General features: G+C 35.6%; 1 protein-coding gene across 7 annotated transcripts in view; it reads right to left on the minus strand.

Moving 5' to 3' along the window:
* The window catches only part of AHI1 (Abelson helper integration site 1), a 93,660-nt gene that overhangs the window by 49,874 nt on the left and 17,698 nt on the right, over positions 1-26,088 (minus strand). For 6 of the 7 annotated variants that reach the window (XM_084514398.1, XM_084514396.1, XM_084514399.1 and 3 more), the window contains 9 exons: positions 25,636-25,791; positions 23,666-23,798; positions 22,601-22,724; positions 20,207-20,436; positions 18,607-18,710; positions 17,908-18,026; positions 14,790-14,920; positions 13,701-13,841; positions 11,169-11,371 (listed from right to left, as the gene is read on the minus strand). In XM_084514398.1, the coding sequence (XP_084370524.1) occupies positions 11,169-11,371; positions 13,701-13,841; positions 14,790-14,920; positions 17,908-18,026; positions 18,607-18,710; positions 20,207-20,436; positions 22,601-22,724; positions 23,666-23,798; positions 25,636-25,791 (1,341 nt within the window). Of the gene's footprint in view, positions 1-9,543; positions 10,815-11,168; positions 11,372-13,700; positions 13,842-14,789; positions 14,921-17,907; positions 18,027-18,606; positions 18,711-20,206; positions 20,437-22,600; positions 22,725-23,665; positions 23,799-25,635; positions 25,792-26,088 lie in introns of those variants that run through there. The other variant, XM_084514400.1, reaches the window with a different exon arrangement.

Below are 26,088 nucleotides of genomic sequence, written 5' to 3' on the forward strand. Positions count from 1 at the left end.
TGGAAATGGAGATGGATTTAACTTGTGTCCCATTCAAAACACACCTCAAGATTGAGTTACAATTTTACTTCTCTTCCTTTTAAGAAAAATAGACAGCAGAAACTCTTGACTCACAGCTGCTCAAATAAATACAGAAACCTATTCCTCTGCATCTGGTGATAAAAACACATTAGGACATAACTGTAAATACAGCATGCAGTTTCAGGTAATCGTGTAAATACTCAGACATCTGTAAGCCCCCTCCCCCTTTATTCACCTCAACTCAAGCATCTGAATATACTATAGGCTTTCCCAAGCATGTATAAAATCCATTTTAGGTAGACTTTTCTGATTTGTTTTTCCATGATGTTCAAAAGGTGTATTTTCTGTGAAAACATCATTATCATTCCTATTATTCTAAATAACAAAAAAGTAACTTCCTATAAGCCAGCTTGAATTTCACTTCTAAAGCTATGTATTTTAAACAAAAAATGTAATCTAATTTCTTAAATTGACAAGCCCTCATTTGCTTGTTCCAGAGATTGTAATGTAACTATAATGAGAGAAAGCAAAAAAAAAAAAAGCAACCTGACAGATTTCCTCATATTAAAGCAGCACTTTTGAATGCAAATTTATAGTTATTTTAAACTATTTTGTTTGAATGAGAAGCAAATTGCTTACTCCAACTAAGCGAATATAAAAGGAATTTGTGAAACTTCATTAAAAATCCTTTGAGGCTTATTCATCTATAACTTTTTTTTTTTTTTTTTTTTTTTTTTTACTGTTGATTTACAGTATCTCAGTATCTGGGCCACAAGTAGTGTTCTTTCTCACCTAACAAGTTGCAAGAAATTATCTCCACCCAAAAAATACACTAATAAAAAAAATGGACAACAATTAAGTGAATTAAATCACTTAATTATATATCACTTAATACATAAAGTACCATCTTTATGGTACTTTCTTGCATATAATATCCTTGTTAACAAGAACTGCTTTCTGCACACCTTGGTGACAATAAGCCAGCTGGCATGAGCAGATATAATCTTTTCTCTTTTACCAGTATGAGCGAGCCCAGCTTTCTTTGCTCTAAATATGATTTGAATATACATAACACTGCTCAGATACCCCCATTTACTTTGTTCAGCAAGGAGAAAACAAACAGTGACTAACTTTTCTTTAATACTGTACAAACATTCATGGCAAGAAAACTAAGGTGACAAAACTGGAAATAAAATTAAAGGACCAGTCAGTAAAATCCACGTAAAAAGATATAAACATATTGTTAATGCTAAATAAAAGCTTAGAGAGAGGAAAAAGCCCTCAATATAACTAACTTAGGTATTCAGGGAACTCAGGAAGACTTCACAATTCTGGTACCAGATCTTACTGGAGATCTGACTTTGGAGGAAGCTCACACTGCACAAAGACAAGCTGGAATGCCTATTTAACGAGAATTACTCATTTCTAAGGTAGCTACCCAGAGAATGACATCTATTTGAAGATAAAATATCTTGCTTTTACCAATTTTCTTTTATTTACTGCACAAGTGTGGAAAGTAGCAACTTGAGTAGCAATTACTGCAGAGTAGCTGTAAATAAGTAGAGTAACTGGTAAATCCATTCAAAGTAGTATGAAGACAGGGTGTCTGTAACTACTCATCACATGCCAAATTTCCTTTATTTACAAAATACAGTCAATAGCTTCCTTTCTTTCACATAATCTGCCTGCATTATTTTAAATTTCATTTCATATTTACTGAAAAAAAAGAAGAATGCGTAGAAAAAAACGTTTCTAAGAAAAGAATATTCTAACATAAGGAAATAATACAGATTTTAAGGATCTGGCCTGCTTTTTCTGGCATTTTCACAGAAGAAAGCTAGGGGAAAAAAAGTTTTGTTCAACTTCTCCTAACACAAGCAACATAGTCTAAAAGCAATTTATAATTGTGTCCAACTGTCTTAGAATTAAAACCGACAGATTGAATGAATTAGCATAAAAAATGTTTCACAACAATTTCCAAAACCATATTTTATAATAAAATATTAAGATATATGAAGGTAAATTACAGCAAAATAATCATTTGCTATTAAGTATTTACCTATATAAATCCTCTAATAATACCTGAGTCATTTCATACTAATGTTTGCTTTGCTATCACAACTATTCAACAATATCTGCTTGACTAATGAGGAAAAAAAAAGTTTGTATCCACTAACTAAAATGCATAAGGTTATAGGATTTCAGACCCCAAAAATGGTTTCACCATGCCTTAATAAAGCACATCCTTATAAGTGCGCAGCTTGGAGTAGCTACATTTAAAGTAATAACTGCAACAATTTCCTAGAACAAGAAAACTAGAACAAGAAAAAACATTTCTTAGCTTCTGAAAAGGAATATTGGGGGAGGGGGTAAGAGAAATATAAAGAAAAAAGAATACAGTAGTCTTCAGAATCTCCTATTTCATTTAAGAGAGCTTATTCTAATAGAGCGTATTGTACAGGTTGTCAGAAAAATGATCGTCTCTGCCTACGTTATAGCATCATGTTTTCCATTAATATGATAATTAAACAACTGTAACCCAAACCTACTATCATGCAGCAGGCCACATCGATGTGACTTGAGTTAGCTATAAAAGTAATTTTGAGAACAGTAACCTTGGTAAACATTTTTAAAATCCAACTTCTGTGGATTTTTAAAATTATTTACTAATCTGATGAAAAAAACATTAGTAACTGTTCTGGAGAATTACCACACAACCCACTGGCAAATAACATGATAATGCCACACATTTAACAGTATAACTCACATTTTTATATTCACACACACACACATTATTCATGATTTTATGTATTTCTATCACAACTTCCCTCTCACTCATCTCCACCTGATACCCTAGCAAAACTGAGGGAAGCTCTAGTCAGTTTAGTCATTCCGTGCAAACTCTTCCATATCTCTTAGCAGTTGTTTTACTCATGCTTGAGCTTCTGGTAATTTTTCTATATTCTTTTACAGCAGGGGTATCCAGAACAAATTTAAGTATACAATACATTGGCTCACTGAAGATTTCTTAAGTAAAAACAAAAAAAAACCTCCTCTCCATATTCATTTTGGAATTGGATTGATCTTTAAATTTTTAAGGCTTCCCATAAAAAATAAAAAAAATAAAATAACCGACTATTCAGCCATGGTTTCGCTTCTAATAAGAAAGAAAACTATTTTTTTTTCCAAGCATAGGATGCACAACAGGGGGAAAAAATGGCTTCTTATCCATTTACAAGTTCTGTTTGGGAGAAACTTAAAATAATTATATGAACTTACTGAGAGTAAAAAAGAGGTTTTAAAAATACTGCCTATTTCTTATACATATGATATATAAGATTACAGAATGTCAGTAGTTCCTCTGACAACTTGTAGAAAAAATGTCGTAGTGCAGGCAAGATCAATTAAAAAAAAAAACTATTTCAACCAGCACAGCCATTATGGCATCTTCCTGTACTCGGCCAAATACATTCAGATAACTGGCAATATTTTAAAATGAATCCTCATTACTTACTGTATTGCAACCTTCTGGTTTTCCATCTTCAGGTAGAAGCTAAGTTACTGTAAGAGTACTTCTCTTCCTGACCTACGCTAAAACCCAGAAGTCAGGCATGGTATCTTGGAATCTTTCAAATACAGGACAACCTGGAAGGCAGATTCTGACAACAGCAGCATAAAAAGAGACACCATTTCAGCATCTGGCTCTAGGTCTTTGTTGCAGACAAGATGACAAGTTTCCACCTTCTTCCACCTGATGGCTTAGATGGCATCAGTGTCGTGTTTGTGTATTTACTACGAAGTCTATATATCTTTTCTGAAAAGCAGTGGCTTTAAATTCTATAGATGAGTTTTGTTTTGCGTTTCAACTAAATTCTAAAAGGAAACCATCACAGAGAACTACATATCATAGGATTTGACATATACTGTATTAAAGCATCATATATGACAATGTAGTCATACAGCTTAATGATCAACGTGCACTACATTCAGTGCAATCTGAGGTAGAAAGCTTCTGGATGCTCTCCCAGTACCTACTCTCTTAATGAATTCTGGTGTAGTAATACACTCAAGGAACAAAAAAAAACAACATTTGTAGGTAGTTCTGTGTATAAGGAAGAATTCTTCTACATTCTACTCATGTAACATTATACTGAAAACCCTCTGAGTAACAGAATTTTGGTAATCTCTTCAATAACCTTTTAATATTTTTTTTGTTTTGTTTCAGGAATATGCCATGAAGATGACTGGAAAAAGCCAAGCGTTTTTAATTAATTTAGAATTATTCACATATTAAAAGAGAAGGCAGCCAATATATAATTGATTCTAGCAATCTGCAGAGCATAAATAGATGCTGTCCTTAAGTTTTTTTCTCTTTCAAGTTATAGCATGAAAAGTTCTGACATTAAAAAAAAAAATCACAATTTCACAGCTAGGATATTATACCTTTAAAAGAAGTCCTTCTTTCCATATCTACTTAACATGTATTACCCTGTTGCTTTGCAAAGTTATAAACAGGTATTTTGATTGCTAGATGGAAGTGAAATTTTAAGGACGTACGTAGTAACACTGAAATAAATGCATTTGAGTTCTTTTAATGACTAGAGATGGATTAAGTGTTTTCCTACCAAAAACTTCTGTGAATAGAGACATACATTAGCATTAGTTCCCTAAGGCACAGATAATTGCTGCCAAGATTCACTACACTGCAATTTCCTTGTGAGGTAAAGAAGCCAGCTCCGCATTCTGGATTTATAAAGAAATTCATACTTACATGTCCAATTGAAATGGATACAGAAACATTTTTATCACACATGCTTTAATGTTGTAGCAAAACAATCTAGCTTTTGTGAATTCCTAAATCCTTGTAGTCCAATATACAACTCTTGGTTGTAATGACATGTTTTCTGGGCTAATAAGGATGGTAATGGTGTAGAGGAGAAGGAAAGAAACTTCTATCATTCATTAAGGTTCACGTTTAGGTACTGAAGAAGAAAAACAACCAAAAACATTGATCTATAGGGACTAGAAAGGAGGTACTTATCACAATACCAAAAACACAACTCATACAGGATCAGAATTTTTTCAATTTCTGTCTAGCTTAAACTGAATTTTCACATATTCATATTACATCTCCCAGTCATACAGCTAAGTTGCAGACCTCTAAACTCTGCATTTACAAATTAATTTTATGTCCATCAGTTACTGCTGTTACGTACTTGCAGGTGTCACCCAGAAATCTCTGGGCTGACACATCTGTTGTCTGGAATCTCCAACTTTGTCTCATAAAGCATGACCCCAAGCCTGATCTCAGGTCAGGTATGCTGCCAACAAGGCATGCCACTAACATGCTTTTTCCAACATGGTACTCCCTATATGTGACAAGGCACTGGTGTGCAAACATGACCTATAGAACAGTACAAAGTTTGCATAGTTTCCAGTACTACATAGCATCAGACAAATACATAAAAGATAACATCTGCATTCGCATTTGGATTTTCACATTCCAACCCCACCATACAGCAGTCTGCCACCATATGCATGGCTTAATAGACTCCCGTCTCCATTTTCGGCAGACCGACCATCTTGTACCCAGGCACTTGGACATATTTTCTCATGTAATCAGCTGAGATGAAGCTTTTATTAGGCTTACTCTGACTAACACCTTAGCAAAGCATTGGTGGGAGTACACACTTTAGCAAAGGCTCCAGAAAAACCTACATTTACTTTTATGCAAGCATCATTTTTCACGTGAGAAAGAGAGCTGCACATGTGTATATGTATATACATCCAAAGCTATAAAGTATCAACTAATTTGCAATCTGGATTTAAGTTTTAATGTTAACATATTACCAGGATTTATGTAAATTCTGCCAGTTAGTCATGGATGTTATCACGTCATGTAGAACACAAGCCCATAAAACTATGTAAAACTGCTGCTCATGGGTTAATAAGCATTATTTCAGATAGAAATATATAATACGGCAAAGTTAAATGAATGATAACTACTAAATTGAAATAAGTCAAGAGAAATTAAAACTTCTATCTGGAACTATTATTTTATATATATATTTTAAAATAACTTATTTTTAAAATTAGATGCTTTAATTGGAAAAAATGAAAGATGAAACTATTTCATAAAGAACAGCAAACATATTTTGAAATAGTATTTGTGATGCAAGCTGCTAGTGTCTTCACAGACAAGTAATAATAAGAAAGCATGTCAAACACATAACTTATCAACAGGTTAAGGCGAAAAACTATACTTGCAATGCTTAGTAAAATTGATTCTGAAGTAAGTAACATTGATGGCTATATATATATACACACACATGTATATAGGTCTGCAATTACTTCACAGTCAACATTCATCCCAGCTTTCCTAATAAAAAATAGGCTTATCTACCTAGATTGATAATCAGTCCATCAGCTTCTTAATTCCCTGCAAATTTTAAACCTCCTCCAATCAAATTTTAGTCAAACTGAACAGAGGAATAGAGGTCTCGGAAATACTACGTCCTTAAAGTTTGATTAAAGGTAGACCAGAAAACAAAACCCCAAATAAGTCTGTACATTAACAGAAAGGTTGGCAAAACCATACATTATCAAACGCTATAAAATCCACACAGGAAAGAGACAAATGAAAATCATAGGAAACCATGCTTCATGTATTGTGCTACTCAAAGGAACTACGTGGTTTACCTTGTTTCTTACACCAGTTTCATAATCTGAGTGGTGCTGTTGCACCACTGTCTAAAGATACCACCACAGTAGCTGTGCAGCTCTTGAAAAGCAACAGCCATTTCATTATTCTTGCTTAACTACTCCAAGTTGTGCAGAGTGGACTACTTTAACTAAACTGTAAGTGGAAGATCAATTACTAGAAACTGTAAAGCCATCTACTGCAATGACATAGCAAACCTTTCATGAAATTTCACTGAAAAAGAAAGATGTTACATCTATTTTGTGCTTGCAAGGCAGGGCAGAAGCATCAACTGTGATTCACTCAAAAGTCATACAAAATGTTCCCACCTATAGCAGAACTGGGCAGTCCTTTAATTCACGTGCATAGCCACAAGGCATTACCCTTTCTAGGAATGTGAAACTAAGACTGCGTCCACATAAGTATTTTTAACTTGAAGACATAGCACACCTGAGTGTCTCCCAGAGTCGCTCTCACCTACTGTGCACTGCTCCACATTGTAGTGTGGTTCTGGTCTGCAGGAACAGGATTTGTCTTGCTTATTATCCCTTTTTCCTCTTTACAAGTCCTATATCCTGTTGACTTCCCCCATGCTAAGGCTATTCCTTCTTGTACTACTCTTTCCTAACTGCTGTTCCACCTAGTGGCAACATATTTCTTCAGTCACCCAGTGTCATGCTACCCAAGACCAGCAGGAAACAACACTACTCAACAAATCATGCTGAGCAGCTAGAGCTCCTCTGGCAGCAGGACAATCTTATGGCAGTGGTATTGGGAAACTGCTGATGTCATGACTGTCACTGTATATAAGGGGATCAATGATCAGTGTTGCATGAAGTTCAAAAGATGAAGGCTTTCTTTTGAAGATTTAGGCAGACAGCTAGCTGTTTGTGGCAGCACAACAGCTGTGTCCTCACTACAAAGGTTCTGTGTTGCTGTAACGATCCTGTTTTTATGACTTAAAAAGACCCCTGTAAGGGCACATCAGCATTCACAGACTTCTCTTCTGCATGCTTGCAGCTGCAACCCTTATGAACAACTCCCTGTGACAGTACTCATGATTTCAACTAAAGTAAGCATACTGCCCTCTTACAGGGAAGAGGTGAGCTTACAAAACTTCAGGTGGAACCACAGAATTGGTCCCTGGTCTGCAAAGAGGTACTGAACTTCTTTGGTTTGACCACAAGCGCTATTAATGACTTCAATAATACTGCAAAGACCAATGATATGGCAACAGCACCATGTAAAACAAGTTGAGATTGTATTCAGAGTCCCAAGAACACTAGTGCTGGCAAGTACTGGTTGGAGTGATGCCTACTTATTTGAGACTTCAGCATTAAAAGGCTGAAGCTGTTCGTCATAGTGGTGATCTCCCCACCTCTGCATTCTATCGAGCATAAAACACTGCAGAAGCTACAGGCTTCCCTGCCTGCCATCAGCCACTATCGGTGAATGCTGACTGCACACTCCTAACCCTTCAGTCTTGAACCTTTCTCCACTGAGAGCCTACAGAGCATCACAGTCAGTTTGGCTTTGGGGAGGAAAGGTCTTACAGGAAGAACGCGAGGTACAGAGTTCCTTTTATTGCTTGTTTCAGTGGATCAATACAGAGGATATTAGTTGCGGGCAACGTACCCCACAGGGAAGAAAGAAAAGGACGCTCTGGTACATCTGTCAGCATGGGATGAGTCTACAGCACATATGGTGAACAGTGTCAGATAAGAGACACTGTGGGACAGTGATAAGAGACACATCACTGTGGGAGATGCTATATGCTATTTTTTTTCCTATAATAAAATATTTATTATCTCAGTCTTCTTCTGTAGACAAAAAGACATCCAGAAGGGAAAGAATAATTTCTCCTAGAACATCTTCCTTAAAAAAAATTGTCCCAGATTCAAGGCTACATGCTCCATTCCCTCCATACTATATGCATCTCTTTGGCCCATAATCAACTTCAAGGCACCAGGGCTCACTTGTAGATGAGGAGGTACATAATGAGAAGAAACAAACAAACAAACAAAAAGGCTTCCTTTCTTATGTGAGCCATACATAATGGTACAGGCAGCAGCAACATGCTACCATTTCACTCAGAGAGTGGTGAGGCACTGGAACAGATTGCCCAGAGAAATGGTGGATGCCCCATCCCTGGAGGTGTTCAAGGCCAGGCTGGATGGGGCCTTGGCCAATCTGATCTGGTGGGTGGCATCCCTGCCTATGGCAGGGGGGTTGGAACTACATGATCTGAGGTCCCTTCCAACCCAAGCCATTCCTTAGATTCTACAATTACCCATTGTCGTGGTTTAACCCAGCCGGCAGCTAAACACCATGCAGCCGTTCGCTCACCCTCCCCCTCCCTCTCTGGGACGGGGGAGAGAAATGGAAAGTGAAGCCCGTGAGTTGAGATAAAGACAGTTTAATAAGACAGGAAAATAATAATAACAAAAGTAATAATAACAATAATAATAATAATAATACAATGGTGATAATAGGAAAATAATAATAATATGTACAAACAAGTGATGTACAATGCAATTGCTCACCACCCGCTGACCGATGCCCAGCCCAACCCCGAGCAGTCCGGCCCCCTCCCCCCGGCTAGCCACCCCTATATATTGTTTAGCATGACGTCAGATGGTATGGAATACCCCTTTGGCTAGTTTGGGTCACCTGTCCTGGGTCTGTCCCCTCCCAGCTCTTGCTGCACCCCCAGCCTGCCTGTTGGCAGGACAGAGCAAAAGTCTGAGGTGTCCTTGGCTTGCTGTAAGCACTGCTCTGCAGCAATTAAAACATCGGGGTGTTATCAGCACTCTTCTCATCCTAAGCCAAAACACAGCATTCCACCAGCTACTAGGAAGAAAATTAATTCTATTCTAACTGAAACCAGGACACCCATGCAAGCTATAGTATGGTATATTATAAAGGGGTCCACTAGAAGCTCACAGTCCAGAAGGCAGAAGGCTGTGGGATACCTGCTTTTCTTCAGGTAGTTTCAAAGTACAGGCATAACGGGAATGTAGGGAATCAGACTAGACCTAAACCAAATCAAAACCCCTAAAACTTGCGGAGGGTAGCTACAGTATCCTCAGCAGTAAGTACTTTCATCTAATCGTCTGCATCTTTTGTGCTTCACTAATTAATGAAGACAAAGCTGAAAGCTACATAAAATTAATATGCACTCAAAAAATACTTAAAATGAAAAACATGCAAAACCAAACGCAGATCATGTCACTGTGAACAGCAATCATAACTGCACAGTTCTGGAATATTCTGCATTCTTGTCACAAGCAAAATAGTCTCAAGTCTTTACTTAACTTAAAAACCTTTTGTGATTGGCAATAATTACTGATTCAAATACTGAGAAATAAGCAAGACAAACAGTCAAAAAACTCAGAAATACCTTTCCTCCCTCTTTGACTGCCTCAACTTTACTCCGAACACCTCTCCTTTCCCCTTCCAAGTCTCTAGTCCCTTTGCTTTTGCTACTGCATTATACATAGTCCCTTTGGTAAAGCAATGGGTGGTGCAGAAGACTGGGATTAGCACACAGTGGTTCCTTCTTTTGGCCTCTCCTGGTTTCTTACTCTTTTTCATCTGCTTTAGTGTGAGTCCTCCACTGAAGTCCCCCTTCAGGGGCTGTATCTTCTCCAGCATGGATTCCTCCATGGGTTGCAGTTGTTTCAGAGGCATACCTCCTCTGTCTTTTCCTTTGTGTCCCCTCACACATCTCCTCCTGTGTTTCCTTTTGTGCCTTTTCCATCATCTCCCTCTTTATTTCCACTTGTATAGTTCCGTGTCTCCTCCATTTCTCAAACCCTCCCTCCTGTATCTCCAATTGTGCCTCCTCATGTGCTTCCCTTTGCCTCCCATCCACTCTGGTGTCTCCCGAACCTCGCAGACATACCCCCCTTCCTTAAATATGTTTTCGCAGAGGTACCATATGCTCTTCTGATTATTTCCAATTGCAGTGTTCAGTGGATTGATACTGTCCTTTACAGAGCTTGCTGGAAATGTCTGTGTCCAGCACAGGTTAGTTCACCTTCTGTCACACAGGCCAGCCCTGCAGCCCCCCACTATGAAACTTCTGCCACTTCTGCCAAATACAATTGTAGAGGTGAATAAACAACTTCAACCACCTCTAACAACCTTTCTAAAGCTCAGCCATAATGATCATATTGATCCAGGGAGTAAATTGTATGAATGGCAATGGGCATTAACAAAAAGCATTCCTTGTCATCAATGCTTAATAAACAAGAGTAACCAAGCTTTACACGATTAATCTCTTCCGAAGAGATACTTACAGATGCATTAGAATCAGTGATATGTATTCATTTCTGATGGGATTCAAAGACTACATAAGTATGTTTTGTTACATACACCATTCACAGAATATGAACTTTGCCTGAGGAAACTATATATTCCTGGAAAGTAATGAAAGTTGACTTACCGTAACAGAATCAAGTTTTTGTTTCAGCTTTTGCATTCTCATTGATGTTCTTGCAACGCTGACAAAATGATCTGCTGGAGACATCACTGAACTTTTTTGCATAGGATTTTCAGAAAAACTACTAAAAATTTGTGGTCCTCTTGGTGCAGCTGAGGTAAGTGATGAGTTGAGATCTTTTACAAGTTCAGCTTCCTGTTGTGCAACTATAGAAACAGCCAATATTAACATATCAGGTGAAGCTTTACATTATCATAGGAGAAAAAATTTCAACGACCACTAGCATTTTACCAGCCATGTCCTCAGTGAAACACCGTAATATTTTGTAAATAGTGCAATGAGGAAAACCTCAAAGAGAAATGAAGTTTTCCGCACAGTCCCCTACTTTTCCCTGAAGCCTCCTGATCACAATGGCTCCCCTTCTATTATTTGTGTTCGGTAGCCTCTCACACTAAGCTGGTATTATGGTATTATTATGGTATTAATGATAGAGTGGTGTTCTCCATGAAGAAATACTGGGGAGGTGTGGGGGAAAAGGAAAGATTTTCAAAGGCTAGGAAGCATATAGCTTGCCATGAGTTCAAGTCAGCTATTTTACTGTGTATATCTCCTCAAGACTTTTTCAAACTAGTTCAAGTGAGCCTATTATACTTGAAAAATTCAGAAGCTGATAGACACGTATATGAGCATAGGAGTCATTCTTAAGAGGTAAAAGACTCTTCTAGAACAGGACACTTTCATTAAAAGTTATGCTCACTCATTTAAACACATCATTTGACTTTTGTCATTTTTATACTGAGCTCTCAAGCCAACAAAGGTTAACAGAATTCTTCATGCAACTTCTGTCCAGGATATTTATAAAAGTTCTTGTGCATGTAAAACACCTACTGTTGGAGTCTGAAAAACTGTGTCAGTGACTAAAATTAGTATTACTATATGATTAACTCTTTCAGTACTAAAGCAGCAAGACTATCTTCTGAAAGCAAGCTGTATGCTTTCAACCAAAAAAGGAACAAAAAGTTACTAACAGACCAAGTAGAAAATGCCACAATCTATGCAAAATCTTACTGTCACCAGTGACTTAGTTAAACAGTCAGATGATACAAATAACTACCAGTGTGATATCAGCGTGATCTCTAAATATACACACATTAAACTACCTTATTAGCTTTTTAAAGACTGTCTACTAAACAGTCAATTTTTTTTTTCAACTGACAATTTTTCCATTCTCTAGAATGCAGATATCTTACTAGGTTGAAGTTTACTACTGAATACTGATTGTAAAGTCATTCCACTTTATTTTCCTGTAAAAGTCAACCAGTTCAATAGACAAATAACCTGAACTGTGAGATTTGATATGAGTAATCTCATTAGTACATGCTATTTAAAAAGTAAATGTATAAAGACAGGATTAGCTTTATAAACCTATGTTCACTGCAAATATAATTCAAACAAAAATCTGTTAAAGATATGCAAAAATTAATGCATAATGCACATTAACATTAACTACTGTCAAGATGTAACATGACATCTGAAACTATGTGCTTAATTGAAACAATGACACTGCTAAAGCTAACCACAAAAACACAAAACCAGAGAAGACTGCAAAAGAGAGTCTGGATTTTGTTTTGCAGATCACAAATTCAAAGCTAGCATTTCTCACCAAATTCTCTTTAACATGCAGATAACATGGAGAATAAACATATCTGCCACAGATACTTAACGCTCATTAATAAAACAATCTATACACTCTTATATGAATTCACTTCTGTAGAGCTCTTCAACATTACTTTTTAACATAACACAAAATACAGAGTTTTTTTAAGCTGTTCAATAATTTTCGGAATGATGGTATTTTCTGGCTTCATAATCCACCCTGATTCTGAAATGAAGATTCTAAATATTTACGTGATGCTTCCTATGTGCCATAAAGTGCTGACAGACTCATGCAGAACAACACAGTAATACATCTAAAACTGAAGCAGCAAAGACCTGTAGTTATTGCCAAGTTCAACCACCCTGTTCAGAGTAAAGTCCAGTCATGTTTTCATAGAATGGTTTGGATTGGAAGGGACCTTAAAGACCACCTAATTCCAGCCCTCCTGCCATTAGCAGGGACACCTCCCACCAGACCAGGATGCCCAAAACCCCATCCAGCCTGGCCTTGAACACCTCCACGGATGGGGCATCCACAGCTTCTCTGGGCAATCTGTTCCAGCACCTCAGAACCCTCCAAGTGTAGAATTTCTCCCTTGTATCTAACCTAAATCTACCCTTTTTTAGTTTAAAGCCATTACTCTTTGTCCTCTCACTACACTCCCTGACAGAGTCCCTCTCCAGCTTTCTTGTAGGCCCCTTTTGGTACTGGAAGGCTGCAATATCGTCTCCCCGAAGCCTCTCAGTATCTCCCAGGATATAGAGACATACTATCACCAAATACAGTTTTCTTTTTCCTTCAAAAGCACAAACACAAGCAAATCACTTTGAAAAACAGAACATTTACAAGCATATGTATGAAGAGATTTTGTACTGTACCTTTGTAATCATAAATATATACAAGTATGGGTTGGTTTTGACCAAAGGCACAAAATGACACCATGTGTTCATGTGGATGAAAGGCAACATCACGAAGTGGAGATGTGAAGGAGAGTTCAGAATATATTGCCACCTGATCTCCTACAAAAGTGAAATATGGTTATCAGTACCATGGAAACGTATTTGATACAGTTGACTAACTGCAGTATTTTGTAAGGTGCCAAAGCACTGTCTTGTTTAGCTTTCTGAAGTAGTCAATGATTCTGAAGCTATAAACTAATTCATTTTTACACTATTAAGATAAAAAGGTTCTCATCTTAAAAAGCTAAACACAGCTTAACAACTTAAATGATATATTACTGTAGTATGGCATATGCAAGTACTTCGCATATCAGAGTTGTTTAAAGCCTGTATTACTGCAACGTAGTGACTGCCACTGTAAATATTATTCGGACATTTTCCTCATTGAAAAATATTACTTGGCATAAGAGTGTTTTGTTTTGTTTTGTTTTGTTTTTTTTAAGTTTTTAAATTATTCAAGACATCGAAAAACAGCTACAGCTGTGTAGCTACAGGAAACCTCAGAGGATGCATCAGGTTAGCTGAGTTGTGTTTTTCTGATAAGCAAGTTCTGGAAAGGCGGCGTTCCACAGTATTTGTTTGTGCTTGCATTTCACTAGAGATAGCTATCTTAGCGGTGGATTTCAATTATTTAATATTGACAGTGGGAGTGAAAGTTGACCAAAACACACAGACACACAGAAAAAAAGTTGACTTAAAACACAGTTGTGCATTTTGTTTTAATACATTCATCTGCATATTGTGGAATTGCAGCTGAGTTTAAGGTGCTCCATTCCTGCTAAATACCACAAATGCAACCTCTCCCTAGTTATTTTCTTTAAAGGATTAGATCTTGAAAATGAGTAACAGCTATTTAAAAAGTAGAGCTAAGGCTTCAAGATTGAAGCCTTATTGATTCATCTTACTGAATCAAGATTGATTCATCTTACTGAAGTTTTATTTCATACCAAAAGGGTGTTTCAATAAAGCTTAAATCTTGACAAACTGGCTTAAAAGCCATAAAATTACCTGTTTCTGGATTCCAGACATATGCCTTCCCATCTTCACTTCCAGAAAAAAGGAACGTGCCACATGGTGTTAAGGTGCTGTGAATCTTTTCTCTGTAATTTGTGGCACCTATGTATTTCTTTGTAGCCAAACTGAAGATAAAGAACAGTTTGTAAACATAGCAGATACTTCCACATTAATAAACCCACTTCTTGCTGAGTGTAGTGTTTACCTTTTATTTTCCCTATTTTTTAATGAACCTGAAATTATAGATAATTTAGTAGTATATCTTTGACTTTCATCACAGAAAGCACATATTCAGATCTAGAGAATGAATATAGCTATAGCTATTTGAGTTTTCTTGATTCTGGAATTCAAAGAAAATGGGGAAGTTAGCACTATTATTCCAAGCTCTGCCAATATTTTCATTGTGCTTCCCGAGTTTGATTACATCCCAGTAGAGCCTGCATTTATCCAGCAGCTCTCCTTAAACTTTTCAGGCTGTCTCACTGGCTACAGAAACAGCAGGAAAAATCAACAAATTTCAAACATCAACATTAATTATTTTACTATTAATAGTTTTAATGTCATTTTGCTACTTAAGTATCCATTTGTTTTCAGTAAGACACTGCTGGTCAGCATAGTTATAATGACCTACTAATTAACTACTGTTAAATAGTTCGCTAACATCACGTAATAGAGAATTTGCAAAAGCATTTAAAGAAGCATAACCCAGCTTGTAAGAGGTTATCTCAAACATGAGGTACAGCTAGGAAAGAGGTATGGAAGTTCAAAGTGGAGACTAATATACAAGAAATACTGTGATACTGATTTTGAGGCAAGAACGGGAGTAGACCATGACAGCCCTCAAAGAATGAAGACATTAATATTTAAAACTTGTTACTGCAGAGACAATGGACATATGCTGGGAAAAGTGTAATACAATTAATATGACCAGATGGCAGGATTACTTTTAACAATATTCTGGATAAATATACCTGAGATACAATTCTATTTGACAAGAAGGGGAAAAGTATGCTATAATGATCACAGTGCAAGACCATATTCGCCCAAACAAGAGCTTCTGGTGTGTGAACAGAAAGACAATCTCTCTGAGATGTAGAATAGCTCTGCAAAATATGAAACTAACCTTCAGAAGAAAGAAACCCCAAGGTCTGAACCAAAACCCTGATCACATACCTGAGTGACAGGACAGTAGCATTATCCAATAAGATAAAAAAAAGTTGAAAGAGGACAGTTCAGAACAACTATCTGTCAAAGTGAATTGTGTTGATCTGTGACCTCCACCCCCTCTTTTCTCATACAGGGAATGAACAGTTAATGATGACGTGTAAAATTATCACTACTGGGTATCTGACCCTGTGGTTTATTGATAGACTTAAGCCAATGTAACTTTGGGTTGTGGTCAAAGCGGCAGTCCTGCTGCTACCCTCTCCACCCGTATTTTCCCAGGCTCTCCCTCACTTCTCTAGTTTTTTGGCAGCTATTGGATGAGTTAGATCAGATAGTTGATTAAAATTAAAATTAATCATTTGTTTTTTTGTAGGCTGATTTTAGTCGGATCAGTTCACTGATCTGACTTAGCCTGAATCCAAAGATCTGTAGAGCTGATACAGAGAAAATGCTAGGAATACATGGCCAAAGGTGTGGGAGACAGGGGGAGATGCTGTATCCTACTGATAAATTGACTTAAAATATTTGTGCAATTGCATACCATGTTAACCCTTTCTAAGAGGTTTAATATGCACATCTAATTTTCTTTCTTAAACTATAACTCTCTACAATTTTCTGGAATGGTATTGATAGGAGATCACCAGCAGTTTAAATAAACTCTACAAGTTACCTCAGTTAATCTACTGATTTCATGCTTTCATTACATGGATAGTTTAGCCTTCTAGCATGGTCATTATAGTTTATCATTTACAGTTACAAATAAAGAGAGACACTTTAAAATTGGAAAGTCTTCAGCTAGCTCAAACAGCCAATCCAATATTATTAAAGAGTGAGATTTCCAGGAGGTGGGGCGGGTACTTCCCTCAGGTAATTTCATGTAGAACACCAGAGACCTTTGATTTTCTGCATGGTGAGGGTCACCCTTTGGCTCCTTTCATTGAAAAGGAGCCCATGAAATTAAAGATGAGATGAATCATTTACAAAGAGCATTCACGTCTGTAATGTGACTTTCCAGAAGAGAACGTTCAGGTGCATCTTATCAATGTGTGCAACTGATGAGAGTGAGACTCTTCTCAGCTTTGCATAGTTAAAGGATAAGAAGCAATGGGAACCAACCATAATACAGGATATTCCAATTAAACTTATGAAGAAGCTCCCTTTACTTTGAGGGTGAACAAACACTAGACAATATTTCTCACAGAAGTTGTGGAGTCTTCATCCTTGGAGACATTCAGCTGGACAAAGCTCTGAGCAACCTACTCTCACCTAGTCTTAGAAGGGGGTGGACAAAACACTCTCCAGAGGTTGCATTCAACCACAACTTGAGTGATTCTATCAACCGCCTGTTTTCTACTGTAATTTATTCTTATTTACTTATTAAATTATTACTTATTAAATTTACTGCCATTTATTATTAAAGCATTATTTTCACAATTAGTAAAAGTAAGAAAATAAAAAATTGGGTTAAAATATTTTACCACTTGCTCAATATAACCATTATATACATTATTCTGTACACATGATTATGATCTCCATTCTATTTTTATCATAAAAACACTCTTCCACAGTCTTTCTAATGCAAAACTAAGGCACAAATATATGAATATTATAATTTTAAAGTTAGTCTCAGGCCTAGATTCCATTTTTAAAAGTGAATGCAATCTTTAGGAGATTAGGGTAGTTTCTTTCATGTTGCCTTCAGTTCCCAAGTAATCCAGTCATTTTTAGATACTCTGTTCTAAAAGACTTACCCAACATCACATAAAAGGTATGCAACACAACAGTGTTTTGAAACCATTTCCTAGCCCTATTATTGCTATCCTTAGTTATTAGGACATCTGTTCTTCTTCACAGCTATAATATATTTAGTAGCTTATGGCACCTTATTACCTAAATAAGCTTTAAAAACAAAGGGAAATATGTACTAATATCAAAATCTACTTACATTCTGAGATCCATAACTCTCAGGGTACTGTCTTTGGCATGTATTAATAAACGCCTTCCATTTGGATGCACCTCCAAATGATTTATTGGAGTTCCTCTAATATCATTTTCTTTTATCTCCTACAGAAAAAGGTGTTTTAAAACTCATGTTTGTAATCATTATTATTCATTTTTCTCTTGCATTACTCTTTTCGTGCTCTCTTCACTCTGTTCAAGTACTGAAAATGTCTGTTCCTAGATTAAGGCCCTGTATCCCAGGCAATCAGCTTTTCACAACCAAAAAAAACATTCTATTGTGACTCTAAACTTCTGAAACACAGTTGATGACAGAAATGCTGATAGAACACTACACCTCAGAAGTATGAACAAAGTTGATTTGTAAAACCTGTGGTCAATTTTATTGTTGCCTTTAGAGAATAAGTTTAATAAATTAGCATCTATCTGTTAATAACATTACTAAACTTCAAGCATTTTCATGTTATATACATATAAAATTAAAAATGCAAAGTAATTCTGAAGTGCTAAGTCAATGAAACATAGCATGTTCTATCAGTTGTTTCGTTGTTAACAAGTTGTTTAAAGAAAATACACCTTTCCAGTTAAACAAATGTTAACGTATTAAAAAAAAGAATTCAAATCAAATGACTAGATTTGGAACAGTTCACAAATATTACAATGCTAGTTTAAGAAATCAGTATACCTTATTAATTCTCCAATTTTGAAATAGGTGTTGAGAACTTCCTTTCACAGATGTATCCCAAACTATTATCAGTCCTGAACTATCTCCTGAGAACATGTGGAGCCCTGTGAAATAAAGGCTTCAAGTAAGAATACCATGCAAAAGAACAAATAAAGAAAAGGATTTATGAACAATCAACAACTTTTTCTATTGTTGTTGTGAATAGGCAAACACCAGTGCTTCCCTCTCTTTTGTTATGATTACTCAGTGCAAATACATTGACATAGTTTAATGGTGGACTTGGCAGTGCTAGGTTAAAGGTTGAACTAGATCATCTTAGAGGTCTTTTCCAACCTAAAGGATTCGGTGGTTCTGCTCACACTTGCATGCTGGAAGCTGAAACCACAAATACGCATTTAGCAAATAAGTCAGATGCAGGGATGCTGAAAACGTTATTAAATGTATTCATTTTCTACTCATATTCCAGGAAGCCATCAAAAAAAGAACATTTATAGCTTAATGAGTGTTACATGATCATCTACTGTTTACCTATACATTCTCTGGAAACACCTTGAACAAATTCCAATAGTTATTCTTAAGCACATTTTATTTTATTTATTTATTTTTACAGAAATGCATCTTTCCTCTTCTTAGTACCTACTCCCATGAATATCTCCAAAAATGAAACACAAAGCTACTAATGATGTCACTAATACCAGAAGTCAAACGCTTTCAAGAATCTTATTCATTCATCTATCTTCAACTCTTCCCATCATCTAGTAGTACGTCAGTAAATCTCTCACACCCACTTTCAGCTATTAATCTACCTGCTAACATTCCTCACAATGTCATAACTAATCTGTCCTTCTCTCACTTTTCAGCATTAGCAGAGAAAGTGGAACAGTTCACCACCTTCCCACTTCTTCAGTGTAGCATTAAAATTCTCATAATCTAATTACTGCTACTTTATTTTCCTCTATCCTTGTATTTAGTTGACAGCTTTGAACAATACAGAGGAGCTGTCTTCACTACTGTTCTGATGTACTGATCATGAAATCTTCTGAAGTGCTAGGATAGCTCTCTAGAAGCTGGTTTCAAATACCTACTTCTGCTTTTAAGTTACCACATAATTCTTCCACTTACTTCTTTATCCCAACTTACTTTTTCGAACTTACCTCTCCACGCTAGCTATTAGGCTTTCCATCTGCATCCTGATGCATTTGCATCCTCTGAATAGCAGCTTCTGTGCTCTATTTTCTGCTAATTTTTGCTGCGATACAACAAATCATTAGCTAACAACAGCTAGCTACAGGAACAAAGCAAACTAAACTACTATAAAAAATTTGCCCTGTCATGATTGCTGGATATATTTGTTTGCTTGTCTTTTCTATGCTTTCCTTTTCTGATTATTCTTCAATGATATCAGGGACTACACATCCCTTTGTGTTTGCCCAAAATAGTACCAAATAATGCACAGTACTGATATATTAATTGCTAACACTGCTAAAATGATTCTATTTTAGCAACATTTCATATTGCTGCTATGAAATGAAGCTCAAGTAACACTCAAACTGATCTTCGATTGAAATGAGCAATATCTGAAGTAATACTATGTATATACCTTCTGCATCAAAACAAAGTGTGTTGATGAAACTTTTGTGACCATCAAGCTCCTGTAGCAGTTGCCCATGGATTTCTTTCACATTTGCATTCCAGATTCTAATCACAGAGTCATAACATCCTGTCACCACCAAAGACTCAGCAACTGGGTGGTACTTTGCAGTGTAAACAAATGAAGGATGAGGGAAAACTCTCACTGCAGATGCAGCCTGTGTTTCAATTTTCCACATTCTAAAAGGAAAGGATATCTACTGAATAAAGCAATCAGACACACATATAATTAACATATTTTGTGCTAGTGGTTCTGAAATCAAATGCTTGCAAATACTTAACAGCATTTGTTTATCTTACAAATTTGTTCCACCTATATTTAATACTTCAATAGCATTTTCTCAAACAAGATATGTTTAATACCTCACAAAGTACTCCATCTTCCAGGTAACTTCATGACTACACACTCATTTAATGGATATTTTGCACATTTTTGAATACACAATGCAATGCATGGAATACTTTGGTTTCTTTTTCTTTCAAGAATTATAAACACATTATTTTAGATGTTTTAACATTAATGGGGGAAAAAAGTAGAATGACCAAAAAAAAAAACAAAAAAAACAAGCAACCAAACGCCAAAAAAAAAAAAAAAAAAAAAAAACCACAAACAAATATTCAGGACCACTAAATATAACTAGAACTCTAGAAAATTTTAAAAACAACAATTACTTACCACACCATAATGATCATGATTCTCAAGGACACTTTCTTCACATAAACTCAGTTTTTACTATGGATTTATTTCCTATCCTTACAGCTGTAAGATTTCTTAGGATTCTTTCTTAGGATTATTTTTTTTTGTGTGCACACCTATATTGAGCCTTCTCCCAAGATGAGGTTAAAGAATGGAATGGTACCTTAACCATAAAATACAAGTGGGTAGCATTTTCAGAAAGCACAGTTAAAACAGAATTTAATTGAGTGCTATCCTATCCTTTCAGGTTTTGTTTCTGGTGACTGCTGAAGAATTCTAAGCTTACTGTGAGGTAAGTACATTACAAAATTACAATCTTTAGGAGTACACTGTTTAACTTGCAACTTACCATGCAAAGGTCACAAACCTATCTTTTAAAATGGCTTTACTCTTAACAACAGAAAAGTTTATTTATTGCTCAGAAATAATGAGGGACTAAAGCCTGCGTATCCTCAGGAGAAGCACTGCCAATATGAAGCACTATATAAAGAAGGATTCACCTAAGTTCTCAAACTTCCCTTTAAGATGCCTTAGAACTCAGTCTGAGATTTATGATCCAGGTAATAAACAGCTATGACTTTACAACAACAGTGTATCTTTTGGTCCTCATCCTTTAATTCTACCATGTTTCTCAGGCCAGATGTTCCCAACATGAAAGCAAAAAAGAAGAAACTCCTTTCCTAAACTGAGGCACTTTTAAGGAGCTTATGGCAACGGTCAATAAATACAGGAAATAACTCATACAGTGACTGTGTAGTATACAGAAAAGAAGGCAGAAGACTAGTTTCGTCATGCTGCCACAAATTCAAGAATTGAGGAACAGCTGGACTGTTTAAATATAAATGACTGAAATCAATATTTACTTTAATACCAGAAATTCTTCTTTAATATGCATCCAAACAAAAAAAAAGAAAGAGAAACATGGAACAAGTACTCAAAATATTCTCTTTATTCCTACACAGAAAAGGGGTGAGGAGGTAGGTGGGGAGGGGGCAAAAAGGCTCCACATATACAATGTATCATTTAACAATTCTTCTGGCATTTTAATTATGCAACTCCCTGTAGCATTACCAAGTTGCACAACAGAAACAACAGATAGGAATCTGAAGAGCTTAAAAACCCCCCAAAATGTCCATGAAAACCTATGAAGTTGCTTGTAGTAAAATTCTGCAGTGTCATAGCCATATTTTCAAGTTCTTTCTGTAATTTTGAGTTTTGCTTTGAAATCTCAAACAGACTAGAATTTTAATGTTAACACTGCACTAAAGTACAGTTTTTAATTGTTGAGGAAAATGTTTTCACCTTCAGACTCAGAAATATCAAATTATAACTACAGTAATTAAAGTTAAATACTTCAACCAAATCTCCAAAACCTCAGAAGTTTATATATGTGCAACATGGCAAATGTAAATTTCCTGCCTCAAGTTCAAATTTCCAAGCTTAATACTGTATTCCGAATATGACAATTCTCTAAGGATAGAATACTCCAATTGCCTCAGTGATTTCTTGAAATATAACACTTTTTTCTGCTGTACATTTAGATACTACATTTTTTTGCAAAAGCTTTGCTCTCAAATTTATATACACAAAATTGCACCACTCTCACACTTTTGAAGCTGTCTGCCAGAACATTTCTGTCACACGTACCTGACAGTACCATCAGAGGATGCAGTAAGAAGGTATTCATTGTCCTTTGACCAACAAAGATCATACACAATGTTAAGGTGACCATAAAATTCTCTCAGGAACTGTCCAGAAGGAATTTCATACACTAATGGAAGTTCAAATAGGAAAATAAAATTTTTGTAAGTGTTTACAATCCATTATACACAATTACTAGTGCAAAGTTTAGTCTAGTCTCATACTGAGTTTTTGCTAGCATAGGTCAATTCATTTTCTTTACCTTCTCATTTTCAGAAAACACTATCAAATAGTTGCTAGGTATACATAAACAGCAAGCATATACTTCCATCTAGTGGTTCACGGATGTCACAAATGCCTTAACGCTTAAGAGATTGGGCTCACCAGGTTTACATAATTAGAACCACATTAGAATTATTTATTTTTTTAATTTCTGAAACTGTGACTGCAGATGACCAATGTTAGATAAATATTAAGACAGAGATCATTTTCTGCAGATAAAGGAACCTAGACTTACAGTTCCTTGCATTTAAACATTTACTTTGTATACTTAAAATACTACTCTTTGTAAATCTAAAAATTCTTATGCAGAACAGTACTATGCAGTTTGATGCTTGTGAACAAGCATCCCGAAGTCTGAGTAATAAGGAATATTTGTAGTTCCAGCTGAACTGGACTACGGAAGACGGCAGCCTCCAGTGTGGAGACAACAATTTTCCAGACGTGATGATAGATTAGAGGGGAAAAAAAAGTGGGGGGTGAGAATTTAAAAAGTTATTTCACCTAAAACCTTATTATCAGATAACATGTTCTTTATGTAAACTGATTTAGTATTTCCACTAGGATTCTATGCAGAAATACTGTTATTTCATGTCACTGACTTGTACATATATTACCATGTATGAAAAGCCAGTTCCAGGCCTATTAACAGACAGATCATTTCCACAAGTCTTTAATGTACGGAAAATTTACAAGATACACTATAAAACAAAACCTCTTGAAAAAAATAAAAATACACATTTTCCTTTAATGCCAAACTACTTCGATGATAGAGAAAAAAAATTAACTTACAAGCAATGGGGTATCCATTCCTTCCAGCACATGCTGCTGCCAGGGTCTTCCCATCATGCGAGAAACGAATACAGAAACAGCCCATATCTCCACCTCGCAGTGAAAACAGATGTTTGTTTGGTATGCGACAAGCCTAGCTTTTCAGGCAAGAATTAGGATTACAGAGTTACAAATATCAACTAATCAACACTTAAAAAGACATTCTCAGCTATGCCATGCTATTAATATCTTATCTTCAAAAGCTATTAATATCCAAAGTGAATTTAAAAGAAAAAATCAACCTTATAAAGAGACACAGTTCTGCAGCATAACTTAGATCACATTTACTTTGTTATAATGTGCAGAAATGAACATACAGACAAAAAGTCCTTAAAACCCAAGAAAATCTATAAGTAACATTTCATTCATTTTAAAATATGCTTAATCATGACTATCCTCAGTAATATAAGCTATGAAATTAGTAAGTCAAACTTGTTTAAGGAGTTTAAGCATAACCTTTACTAACTTAACAGTTATGGCATGGACTCATAAGAGTAACTACAGAAACTCAGAAGTTTGGTCTACCAAATTGCCTTCATCATTCCTCATCTGTATTTGAATTTTCCATTTTTTATTTTTATTTTTTCAGAGTCTAACTGGAAATGACATATTTCAAAAAATTATACAGGTAGCATAGCATCTTTTTCTCTCAAAATATTTCCTCTGTTTTATCTATGGGCTTTTTCTCCAGAACTAAATTAAAAAATTAAGGGAAATTAAAATATCCACAGTAGTTATAAGAAATTTAACCTAAACTTGATTTTTAAGAGTGACAAACGTGCATGAACAGATTCCTATGCATTTAAAATAAATGAATAAATCAGGTTATTATATAATTACGTATTCACTCTTCACTTGAGAATAAAGGTAAACACATTTTTTTAGAAACTGAACATGTGTTTTAATGCTTTTTAAACCTCTCTAAAATAAATCATTAAAATGTTGAATATAAATTTCAGCTTAGAGCAAACTTCTTAAAGTTCATGAAGCTGCAATTCACACAAAATTTATTTCATAAGTGATTCATAATTACATGGAGGATTTTTAAAAATAACATCACCTATCAGTCTGTATCTCTGGAGACAGATACAAATATACTGTGGTTCTTTAAAAAGGTAATTTTGCTTTAAAGATAAGAGTCATTTTTATGTATATAAAGGAAATAATAATTTGGAGTGACTATTTCTTTTAAAAGAAATATCTGCTTTATTATTCTTTGGAGCAAAGACATGCAGCATCATGATAATCTTACTGAAACTCTTTCACAAGACACCACATCATAAAAGAGATGATCACTGCTAATAAGGTTCTTCATTATGTATATGGACTGGTCTAAGAATAAAAGAACTGCCTTGTTTGTTTGTTTTTGGATGTCAAGCAAATATTCTTAGGATTATATTTCACTTGGTTTTGAATACAGTTATTTGCAGAATTGCAATTTTCTGCAATTAACATTATCATAAATATGCATTTTATGTTTCCTGCTATTTGTAGTAGGAAAATTTGCATTGTAAAACAGACTCGACTATTCTTTACTATTATAATTAGCAAACGTTATTGGGAAATAAAATGAAGTTCAGGTGTATTTAAGTCCTTTGAAAGGACTTGTACAACTGAGATGAAATCTAGAAACTGTCTTACTTCCACTACCTGAATAGCCCTACTCTTTCAGATCCTTGAGAATTCTGGAGATTAAGAACACCTGACTGTTCTGGGAAAAAATAATTATATCAACCATGTTTGGTTAGATGTTATGCCTCTGCTACTATTTCGAGTTCCTTGTGTTTTGTATTTTGCTTAGTAGTTTTCTTGTTATTGTTTTAATGTTTCAGTGAATGATTTGCTTCATAACACATCATAAAAATAAAACTATTAAAAGGTAGTAGAACTTTAAACTATTTTTCTTCAAAAAGCAAAGAAAAATACTTCACCTGTCCAGGCAATCTTGTCCATTTAAGTTGCTCCTTTTTCTTCTCCGGAGAAGTGATTTCACATGATTTTTTAGATCCCTCTCTCTGGAGCTCACACAGTGTTGCACTACTTTGTTCCTGCTGAACAGCCACCATAGAACGGAAAGAAGGAGCAACCTTAAGGCAAACAAATTATCAGGAAAAATGTTTTAAAATGAACAGTGTGTATCTTAAAAGATCAGAAAGTACTTTTAACTTTAAATGCATTACATTTTTACATCTGAAAAATGAAGAGACTGGAAGAAACCTCATACATGATTATCGCATAGCAAATATTTAAAGCAATTCAGAGTTAAGTGACTTATGGTCCTTCTCACTTACAGAATTTACACACCTGCATAAGCCCCGTGACTCAAAATAGTGTTTCTCGTAATGAGAAGGAATACCTGTTTTCCAGAACATGCCCTGAAAGTT

Source organism: Aythya ferina, assembly GCF_964211825.1.
Source record: "Aythya ferina genome assembly, chromosome: 3".
In the NCBI taxonomy this organism is placed as follows: domain Eukaryota; kingdom Metazoa; phylum Chordata; class Aves; order Anseriformes; family Anatidae; genus Aythya; species Aythya ferina.